Raw genomic sequence first — 11,482 nt, 5'->3', positions numbered from 1 at the left:
GGGTTACTTTTAACCTTTATTGGGTTATTTAGGAATAACGTAACCAGTTGGGTTGTAAATGTTGAATTTCAGCAGTCGACTGATTTAACTGTCACAGAACAGCTGTATTAATATGCGTATGTAATGTTGTTTTTGCATTATAAAGTTTATTAAAGCTCTAACACAATAATATTGTAGCTATTTTTATCAAATGACCTCTCCGTGTCGTGTTTTTTAGATCCGTTTCAACAGCGCTTTTAATTATTAATAACACAACCGCACGCTTCATGACTGACCTATATCATATGGATAAAAGCACTGCGTTCAGAATCTAAAATATAATGGAAATAGACATTTTCATAAACTGTATGTTATTTACACAGCCATAACTATAAAATGAACAGTAGCATTAGTAATACACAAATTTAATCAAAATAACCCATAGTTGGGAAGGTGCTATAATAACCTGCTTATATGTTGGGGTATTGTTAACTCAACTATTTTACCCGAGTGAGGCTCTGTCTGCTTTCTAAATGATCTTGAGATATTGAAAGTTTTTGCGTTCCTTATAGGAAACATCATGTGTGTGTAGCAGATCTCTTACATACTTTAACATGACAGAGACCCTACATGTGCTCTAAATGTAAATGAAGTTCTCTTAGATGTGCAGGTTGGAGCAAAACAGACAGGGTGAATGCAGAGAGAAGCGTCTGATCTTTCCATCTGGCAGATTGAAGCATGACTTTTCAAGAAATACAATCAGTCCGCTTATTAAATTAGTTAAAACATATAAATGTGTTGATGATTGAGAAGGTTTAATTTTTGTTTTCTATATTATTTATTTGCTTTAGGATTTAATTGTTTTTTCTTGTTCAATTTAGGCAAACACTGCTGTGCTACACATTTAGTCCAGTGCAGATGTTTGTAATGCTTCACATGACTGATTGAATTATATTTATTGAATGATATGCTCTATGAATTCAATAGTTTTTGCACTTCAAGCTTAATATCAAATTTAAAGGAAACTTTAAAGGAAAACAATGAGCAGATGAGTTGTCTAATGTTTCACTGACTATATACACACACATAAAAATATGTTTCACATTTAATATAATATATTTTTTAATAACCGTTTATTTTTCAACAATGTAAAATATAAGATTTCATCACAATGTCAAAAAACTGTCTCTAAATCATCACATTTGCACATCTTTTTAGTTTCAGATTTCTACTTGATTCTGTGTGGCGCCGCTTTATTTAGTCGACTCTGATTTTGAAAGCTGAGCCTGATTGGTGCATTTGAAATAATAATTGGCTCAAAGAAAGAACTAAACTAGAGTTTGTTTGTTTAAATAAAAAGTCTTAAAATGTAAACAACTTATTAAAAACAGCATATAGTGTAAATAAGTTTGTTTAATAAGAATGTGAATGACTCAATTCTGACAAAAATGTTAGATAAAACCTTACAGATCGACGATGACCATATTCCTGTAGAGCACAGGTGTCAAACTCAATTCCTGGAGGGCCGCAGCTCTGCACAGTTTAGTTCCAACCCTAATTAAACACACCTGATCAAACTAATTGAGTCCTTCAGGCTTGTTTGAAACCTACAGGTAAGTGTGTTGGAGCAGGGTTGGAACTAAACTGTGCAGGGCTTCAGCCATCCAGGAATTGAGTTTGACACCCCTGCTGTAGATCATCCTGTAGAGAATATTCTTACTCTGTAGATGGTTCTTCACTGTTTTTTCCTTCACTAAAGTTTTAATATCACAATGTCTGCATCATTTATGCTTTATATGTTGAGTTATGTATCTACTACAGCGGTGTTTCTCAACCACATTCCTGTCGGAGCACCAGCACTGCATGTTCTGGATGTCTCCTTTATCTGTCACACACATTACAGCACTTTCAGTCTCTGCTGATGAGCTGATCATGTAAATCAGCTGTGTTTAGTTAGAGGAACATGGAGTGTGTGCAGAGCTGGTGTTCTTCCAGGAAGGTGGTTGAGAAACACTGTACTACAGTATTGGTATGCTGACTGTGTATTTGCTGCAGTGTTGGTCTTCGCTGTATGATGATTGTGACGAGTGTTTATATGTTGAATCTCCTCTTCTGTCCTGCAGATCTGGGACATGAGTGACGACGAGAGCATCTGAACGTCTTCATCTGTGTGTTCACATGCTGAAACAGCTCAGAGACTGCTGGAAATGTTGATCTGAAGCTTCACGTTACTCCTGTGAGTCTCCATCAGACACACAGCATCATCTGTATTAAACGTCCACATATATACACACACACATGTATTCTGTTTTTCACCCGTCATTCCAAAGAGGTTTTCAAAACACAGATTATTCTTATATTATTTGTTATTTAATGAAAGCGAAGACTGTTGATTCATTCCAGCAAAACCCTTAAACCTCCATGAAGACATCATAACAGTAAATCTGTCCAGTGTGTGGATCCTTCATCTGAAGATCTCCACTGCTAAAACAAAGCTTTTCTCAGAGTTTGTGTCTCGTTTCTCATCGAAATATTCTTAAATCAAGAAGCATTTTCTAGACACGTGGGCTTCTTTTAGAGTCAGTTTTCTGCCAGTGGTGTTTGATGAAATGAAGCTGTTTTTGTTCTGATGTGACATTATTTTACTCGCCTCTTTAGATTATTTTGAGGGAAAAAACTCAATTAATTTTGACTCAAAATGAGACAACTTTTTTTTTTTTGCTCGTCTAGAACATGCTTAAGTATTTTGAGATATTTGGACTTGAAACAAGACAAACTCTACATAATAAAAGCATTTCTGCAGTGTCATTTAAGCTTCTATTAAATGTACTTATAAACATGAATCAGCAGACTCGAGCTGCAACTCTTAGACTCTCTAAAAGGCTGAATTTCACTGGCCTGAATGACCATAACAGCATGCTGATGTGTGTGTGCGTGTGTGTGTGTTCACTGTCTGCTTTCATGGCTTTTTTTTTTGTCCGTCCTGATAATAAAACTGAAGCTTCACACAGCGCTGTGTTTGTTCTGTGTAATATTTGCTTGTTTTTAAGTCTGTTGAGAGTAAAACTCAGTCTGTATCAGAACATGCCATCAGCACATCTCCACATCTTCTATCAGCTACACATGTGCTGTAAATAATGATGATCTGAAAGACTAAAGGCGGCTCAGTGGTCAACACTGTCAAAATCTTGATGCTTCTGTGGGTCTCGTCTATTAAATCTGAGCTTCATTCTGTATTCTCTATTGGATTGGGGTCAGGTGATTGGCTGGGCCATTCCACAGCTTGATTTTCTTTCTCTGAAAGCATCTGAGAGTCTCCTCGGCTGTGTTTTGGATCATTGTCTCGCTGAAATGGTTTGATCTTCATCCTCCTGCTGATGTAGATGTTGAACTGAAGCAGCTGATATTTACTTACACTGAGGAAGGGCAGAGGCTTGCTGAAGAACTACTGAGAGATTTCAGCTGCTGTCTGGGCTTTCACTGCCCAAATACACCTTCCTTTCTTCATGTGTTCAACAGTTTTGCCTTATGTCATTTCAGTTTATTGCACAGAACTTTATTTGTGAACTATTTAGTTTTGTTTCTTTGGTCGTTACCAACAAGTCAACAGCACCTTTGGAAATAATAAAAATGTCGACACATTCAATAGTTATAGTCCCTGCTGAATGTTCAACAGCAGAGAGAAACTCAAAGGTTCATGATCCCTCCAGCATGACAAATGCAGTATTTAAAGATCTAATATGCACAAAATTAAGAAATGACTTGCATCAACTTGCCATCCTCCCCAAGAGCATTCGACAGAGGAGTGTGTGTGTGTGTTAACCTGTAAAGCATGACTCTGCAGACGCCGTCAGTGGTTTAAGAGCACTTTATTGTTCATTGAGGCTACTTAAAAGTACAAAACAATGGCCTGCCAAAAGTTTGTTTGATTCCGAGGCCATGAAATGAGGGTATAATACAGATTTACATCTCATCCAGAGGTGCAGAGAACGTCTGTTCTAACGTTGGTTCTCCTGGAAGCGCACGTCCAATAGAAAACATACATATATATATATATATATAATGATGGAGTGGAGAAAGATTTGTTCAATTGTCTCCAGAGACAGTCGAAAGCTCCGTTCAGAAGTGTGTCGAGACTCAGTAGCCTTCGAAATAATACACAAGTGGCTATTATTACACTACCGCAGTGTGTGTTCATAGAATAACTGTGTTCCTGCACTTTAACCTTAAACAGACAAAACTACAAACAAAAAAGATCAACTTTTTTACTCCGAGAAAAACAAAAGAGCATGATTACAATACAGGACGAGGGAAATTAAATAGCTACATATCATTAACAAATTAATTGTTCCTCAAAAAATACCTACGATTTGTGTTCTCTGTACATTCGTTACGCACAGCGTAATGATGGTCTTATAGTTCCTATATAAAAACTTTTTTTTGTTGTTTTTAATTAAGTGATTTACCTACAGCGTGCGTGCGTGTGTGTGTGTGTGTGGTGTTCCGCGCAGATATCTGGCAGTGAAATGTGTGTGTGTGTGACGGATTCAGGAAAATCTGAAAACCTGCGCGAGAGTGTGTGAATCGTCTGATAATGATGATCTGAGCTGAAGGAATGTTAGCGTCTCCCGTTTCTGCAGACGTTAGCTAGTAGCTAATCTGACTATAATCCTGCAGCACGAGCCCTAGCGGAGGAATGTTCTGTGTTTCCGTACAAGCGCTCAACAAATACAAGCAGGTAAGATGGCAGACTTCAAACACGCATGCACAGGCACGCAAGCACACACACACACACACACACACACACACACATACGAACACGCATGAATGCATGCACACCGATGCACACACCAACATAGATGTGCACACACACACACACACAATGAATGCACACGCACACATGGACAGTGTTGTCTTGATACTGGAATTGGGAACCAATCAGCACTGAAATAAAGCTCGTCCATTTCCCGCTAATGTTTGAGCACTGTTGACTGCGTTCTTAACAGCACTGATTGGCTGTTGTGTTCACATGCTCAACAGAAATGTCAGTGATTGGCCGTGAAGGTCATCAGTTCACTGAACTCGCCGCTGTTTACTGAGTATAAACACAGATACAGGCACACGGAGCGTTTCAGAGTCGTGATTCATCAGCGGATCACTCGTATGTCAGCTTATAGACAAACTAGCTGAGCTTCGTGGCTTTTAAACACTCTGTGTGCCTGTGTCTTTGTTTACACTCAGTAAACAGCGGCGAGTTCAGTGAACTGATGACCTTCACGGCCAATCACAGTCATTTCTGTTGAGCATGTGAACACAACAGCCAATCAGTGCTGTTTAAGAACGCAGTCAACAGTGCTCAAACGTTAGCGGGAAATGGACGAGTTTAGAATTTCAGTATGGATTGATACCGAATTCCCGTATCGAGCAACCCTACATGGACACACATGACCGCACTAGGGTTGGGTCGATAGACAATGCTGAGCCGGTATACCGATCCTCCACCCCGTTACAGCAGCAACCTGTTCTTGAGAAATACACGATGGCATTTTAGAACGAAAACGATCCACATCCACACTGGAGTTTCACCTAGCTAGGCAACCGTGATGAAGGTATACCGCGGTTTGGAAAAGTCAAGGTTTTAAAAGAGTCAAAATGTTCTGCTATACCGCTCCTGAGGTACACGAGTAAGATTTTGATTTACATTTGTTTTGTTTTGAGGACAGCTCTATCTCCAGCAGAAAACAGCTTTAGATGCCGTTTCAAATAGTAAAAATGTTTTAGAAACAAATGAAAACAGAAGTCAATAATTCAACTCAATTATTCAGCCTGACCCGTTTACTGCTCCAAAATAGTATAAATGTCTCTCAAATTACAATATATTGTGTACAAAAGGGTAAAAGGTTTTGATTTTACCCAGACATTTAAAAATAATATATTAGAGCAGCAATCTCAATACCATGAAACCGTGATATTTATATCCAAGGGTATCATACCCATACCATCAGAATCTGATACTGGCCTACACCTAGCATTCCTGAACAGCTCTCCATCCACACTATACTGCTGACCACACACACACGCACACACACACACACACACACACACACACACACACACACACACACACACACACACACAAAACCTTTTACCCTTTTGTACACAATATATTGTAATTTGAGAAAGATTTATACTATTTTGGAGCAGTAAACACGTCAGGCTGAATAATTGAGTTGAATTATTGACTTCTGTTTTCATTTGTTTCATTTGTTTCACACACACACACACACACACGCGCACACACGCACACACACACACTCTGGCATGCGCACGTCTGAGCTCCAGGCAGTCAGCAGGTGCTTCGAGCACAAACCCTAGAGAGAAGTGCACGCCGGACAGTTTATAAAGGATGTCTCGCTGGATGGCGTCTCACTATAGTTGTTAACGGTGATATTTAACTCATCTTGCCTCTATTTAACGACTCTTTGCTCTTTTGAATCTATCAGGTAACGCGTCACAGCGTCAGCACACTGCTTCCGCCTTCACGCTTGTACTCAGTCATTTTAGTGTAAACCTCAGATACTGTTGGTTGTGCATCTTTTTTTACCAACCAAGTGTGTGGACGCCATTATACCGACACAGATCACTCCTATTCATGCCAGAGTCCTGCAGGAAAAGTGATCTGTGTGACTGATCTTCATTCATTTATGATTTGGTTATGGGCAGGGTCAGACAGAATCTGTGGACATTTTTAGCTATTTCTGCACAAAATGTTGTGAAAAATCTGCAGATTTATGCTGAATGATTTTGGGAGAACAACTAAAACCGTAATATATGAACTAAGAAGTAATACAATATTACCTTGTATTTAATGTTTACAATGCAAATCCAATTAGATCCAGTTTATATGGTAAACAAAGCAAGTGTCTCATATAATATCTCTACTAAAAGACAGAAACATTACTTTACAAACTATATTGTAAATAAATCGTATAAATATTTTCATTTTAGTCAATAATATTACTGGAATTAATTTCAAAACTGAATAAATCTAAATTTCCACAAGTGAGTAAACAGAATAAGGCTGAAAATCTGGCTAATTCTGCGTGTGCAGATTCAGGGTGGGCCTAGGTATGGGTAAAACAAAGACCATGCGGCTCAGCTAGTTGAAACGGTAGGCTACAATTAATTAATTCGTTATGAATTAATTAATCATTCATAAATAATTAATTCACCACCACGACAACAAAGCCATCGTCCATCGCAATGATTAGACATCGTACCAAATTGGTCGACATCGCCCAACCCTAGCACGCATACACACTGACTTGCACGCAACATGAACGAATGCACGCATGGACAAAAGCACACACACACACACACACAAGGATGCACATGCATGCACACAGCCACACACACCTGCATGCATGCGCTTGCTGTTGTTGTACAGATTGTCAGCGCTCCAGCAGAGTCATCCAGAGCTGCTGCTGCTGCTGCAGTTTAAGTCGTGCGTCCTCAACCACCCATTAACAACCATACAAAAGCCCAGCGTTCATATATAGACGGCCTGTCCCGAGGCGGATCTCTGTATCTGGCAGCTTCCACCATCAATAAAGACTAGAAGAGAATAATATGGAGTACAACTGTACCAGCAGTAAGTTTATCTAGGACTGTTACTGACAAAAATAAAGTCGAATCTGAATAAAGAGAGAGAAGTAAAGGTATTACGATTGAAATGTCTACACAATAATAGATACCAGCTATTTTAAAAACATGCACGTATAAAGCACTAGCTTAACCTTAAACCGGCTACTCTACTCAAACCACAGTGCCTGGAGGAAATAACCAACAAACGAACCAACGCAAAACGAGAAGAATGCCCACGTCTGCCGCGGTCCAGCACCGGAGAGACTAATGTCAAGTGCCAGATCTGAAATAATAAAATAAGATCAGCTTTCTCCCATAAACACCATAAAAAGAGATCACTTCCTGTCTGCATGAGCCATTTCTGAACATCTAACATGTGTGTGTGTGTGTGTGACACTAAACTGACACGACCTCCATCCATCCATAGTGCAAAATCAGTCCAGGCCCTCCGCTTTCGTTTCTCTGCTTTTGTTTGTCTTCAAGTATACACATACAGAGTCAGGCTCCACCGGGAGAGAGAGAGAGAGAGAGCATGCCACAGACAGAACGGCTTGCAATGGCTTGTGGGTAAAAAAGGTTTGCATCAGCGTTTTCTTTGGTATCTGAGGCAGATGGTTAGATCATATCTGGCTGATTTCTTTTCTTTCAAATCTCAAGAACCAAACAAACAAACAAAATAAAAGCTGTCTGTAAAGATATGGGCATCCCATAATGCTAAAAAAAAAAAAAGTACACTAGCATACTTAGAAAAGCAGTAAGATAAGCAGATTTGGAGAGTTTAGGAGCTCGTCCTGGTGGTATGTACATTAGCGATACGTCTGCGCTGCTAATCATGCGTGTGTGTGTTTGTGGTCCTGTTTTCAAGACACCAGGGACGGGGAGTGATTGTGGTTCACCATGTGTGTGTTTGGAGAGGCGTCCGGGGAGCTGGAGCCTCCTTTAGCCTTGATCTGCAGCCACGTTTCCCCCAGAGCCTTGGCGAAGTGGTCGTCCACTGAGCCGGTGATGGACACGGAGTTTGTGACGGGCTCGGGCTCCTTGTAGTTCTTGCCCAGACTGCGGCGGAAATGCTCCTCGATCACAGGGTCACAGGCGGTGTTCGCTGAGACACGGAGAGAGAAATTAAATGATTAGCACTGCACTGGATAATTACAGGCAGGTGTGCTTGATTTGGGTTGCAACTGAAATCTGCAGGAAGGTAGAGCCGAGGGAACAGCGCTGGTGAGTCCTGAACTGAACTGTGTGAGGCAGCGGCCCTCCACAAACCGAGTTTGGCACCCCTGACTTAAGACATGATATTGTAATAAGTGTGACAGGTTAAACAATAATCTACCGCATGAGTGATATAACAGAACATTTTAGCAGTTTTAAAACCATGACTTTACTAAACTGTGGAAAACCGGTTATCTTCCCCTACCGACTGACATCAGAGGATCTGCAATGTTAATTCAGTGTTAGGCGATATCAATACCACATTACAGGATCCTGCAGGGTTCAGTGATGATGGAGTGACAGTGTATTGTCTGTGGTGATGTGTTGGTGGGTCAGTATTCCTGCTGTACTCACAGTTGGAGGCTCTCCTGTAGCTGGCGTTCAGGCCGGGGGAGCAGCCGTTGTGGGAGCCGGTGCAGTGGCTGAGGTTACAGTTACGGTTGTTAGCTGGAGCACAGGTGATCACAGAGGGCCGGTTCTGAACACACACAGTCAGAATTATTAGCCCTCCAGTTAAATTGATTATTTTATACATTTTCCCAATGTTCTGTTTAATAAAGATAATATAAATGGGAGATGGAGAGATTTGAGTTTGTCCATATCAGCTTCTTCAGCAATGTCATGGCAAAAAAATTTAATAAAACACAGATCAAGTCTACCACATTTTATAAACATCACTTGTCTATAACTATAATAATATGTTAAAAATAAAATTAAACAGCTTGGTACATTAATACCACTGTCAAATATTACAAAAGGAGAGTTCACAGTAATCATGGTGGGAAATTCAATTTCTAGAAGTCAACTGGATCAACTGGTACCAGGCCGCACAAGAAATCATAAATTATTTCTGTTTTATTTATTATCCGTGTCTGTAGGATCTTTTTTATTTTGAAAAGTCTTTTATTTTGAAAAATGACCGTATTCTCTCGGTGGGTTACATTGGGTCACTTGCGCACCCAAATTTAACCCACAAGCAGCAGATCATCTTAAAACACTGGAAAAGCCCAGAGTTCAAAGAAGGGGCTAATATAATGACTAAAACAGCTTCATATGAACGTTTACAAATTACATAAGGACAAAGCAGGGGTCCCTGTATGTGAATTTAAAATAAATAAATAAATAAATAAATAAATAAATAAATAAATATGGTTTCAGCTACATTCATTCTTTCAGTCATTGTTGTTGTTGTTTTTAATAGTGGGTTATAATCGCACCAAAACGCATTAAAAGGTAAATCAATTATAAAAGCGCAAACTTTTCTGTTACCGTAAGTTAGTAGGGCTGTGCGCTATTTGTTCAACATTTTAAGGTGACTTGCTGACATGCTTGAGGTCAGCAAACACGACGTAGCTTTCAGTTAAGATGAACACAGTTTACATAATTATACTTATAGATAAAGGTCTGTGATTCTGCATACAAAGACTTTAACGCTATCTTGCTGGAGTTTACTGCTATTTCACTTTACTCCAGGACGCATTAATCCCGCTCTCTAGGTCTATTGGAGACATTCAGAAATATTCCTAGCAAATCTAATAAATGTTGGAGACATACTCGCTACATAAATCATAATCACACTTCAGCAGCATTTATTTGAGAGCGCACAAGAAGATCTGCGCTTGAACAGCGTGTTTGAGAACGTGCAAGAAGTTTTGTGCACGAGCAGAGAAAATCAGCGCACAAGCAGAGACTGGCATGCTCGTATTAATGTTACTTAAATGCAATCCCGACATGTAAAGGTTAATTTGTACTTCAACGTCAAGCGCACACATATGCTATGGCGCAGCCTACGCGTTGACGCATAGCCCTACGCCATGGCTGTCAGCGTCGCTGACGTGCAACTCTCAAAAACCGAGAGGGACCGAGAGCCGCGTGAGCCCGATGGAGCGATTGTTTACAAGTGTGGAGTCCCGTGAAGGAGCTCCGGATGGAAAGTTTTGTTTTGTGTTTACCTCATAGGTAAAGTTGTTGCACGTCCGCCGGTTCCTGCTTCAAAATGAGCGAGTTTGAGCCACTTGTACATCCCGGAAGTGTTCAGAAAAGCCAAACAGCAGTGGAGAAACTCAACACAGAGGAACATTTACACCTCACTGCCAACTAGCGTTTTAGACGTGTTAATGCAGACCAACAGAAACAGCAGAAGAAGTATGAATGCACAGCTACACGCGTTGCATGCACCATGGGTTACGCCGGTCACTTGACGCAGAAGTATAAACCAGGCGTAATACTGCGCTCACCACATTTCTCTATTTGTCATTGAAATAACCCCATAGGTTGATTTGCATAAAAGACCTGTCGCCACAGCTGGAAAAAATCCAAGAGGAAACACTGATATATGTCAAACATAAAAAACTTCATCAACAGCAGTTAATAATAGATAAGAAAATACATAATAATATAACAAATAAAAATCTTCAACAGTTTAAGGTTTTATCTAAGAATACAAGTTTAAGCGAGCATATGCCTAATCTCAGGCCGCTTTGGAACAAGTCTCTCTCCTGAAAAAGATCTCAGACTCCAAAAATATGAGACCCCAAATAGTGTTTCATCTCCTACCGATAAACGTCTGGTAAAAGGTTAATGTGACTATTTTCAATTGTATACAGTTTCTTTTAGATGATGTAAAGTAATTAAAATAATCAATTAA

At 39.8% G+C, this 11,482-nt stretch overlaps 2 protein-coding genes and 1 long non-coding RNA gene across 8 annotated transcripts in view; 2 read left to right on the top strand and 1 right to left on the bottom strand.

Moving 5' to 3' along the window:
• Nucleotides 1-2,989, top strand: part of atg7 (ATG7 autophagy related 7 homolog (S. cerevisiae)) — an 80,406-nt gene extending 77,417 nt beyond the window's left edge. For 2 of the 4 annotated variants that reach the window (XR_015502206.1, XR_015502205.1), the window contains exons 20-21: nt 2,103-2,367; nt 2,419-2,989. Coding sequence is in view for 2 of the 4 variants with exons in the window: in XM_087273006.1 (XP_087129132.1) it covers nt 2,103-2,135 (33 nt within the window). In the remaining 2 variants the exon portion in view is untranslated. Of the gene's footprint in view, nt 1-2,102 lie in introns of all 4 variants that reach the window. The other 2 variants (XM_087273006.1, XM_087273005.1) reach the window with 1 other exon arrangement.
• An 841-nt stretch (nt 2,990-3,830) lies between these two features.
• On the top strand, nt 3,831-6,120 carry LOC147841610 (uncharacterized). Its single transcript, XR_015502236.1, has 2 exons — nt 3,831-5,000; nt 5,333-6,120. It is a non-coding gene; the product is annotated as an uncharacterized LOC147841610 (long non-coding RNA).
• Nucleotides 3,833-11,482, bottom strand: part of vgll4b (vestigial-like family member 4b) — a 66,247-nt gene continuing 58,597 nt past the window's right edge. For 2 of the 3 annotated variants that reach the window (XM_087272111.1, XM_087272110.1), the window contains 3 exons: nt 9,190-9,313; nt 6,253-8,725; nt 3,833-4,970 (listed from right to left, as the gene is read on the bottom strand). In XM_087272111.1, coding sequence (XP_087128237.1) covers nt 8,484-8,725; nt 9,190-9,313 — 366 coding nt within the window. In that variant the 3' untranslated portion in view covers nt 3,833-4,970; nt 6,253-8,483. 3 annotated transcript variants of the gene reach the window in all.

Source organism: Danio rerio, chromosome 11 (genome assembly GCF_052040795.2).
Source record: "Danio rerio strain M-AB ecotype USA chromosome 11, GRCz13ab, whole genome shotgun sequence".
NCBI classification, from domain to species: Eukaryota; Metazoa; Chordata; class Actinopteri; order Cypriniformes; family Danionidae; genus Danio; species Danio rerio.
The sequence above is the reverse complement of the archived record's forward strand: the minus strand, read 5'-3'. Positions and strand labels throughout refer to the sequence as shown.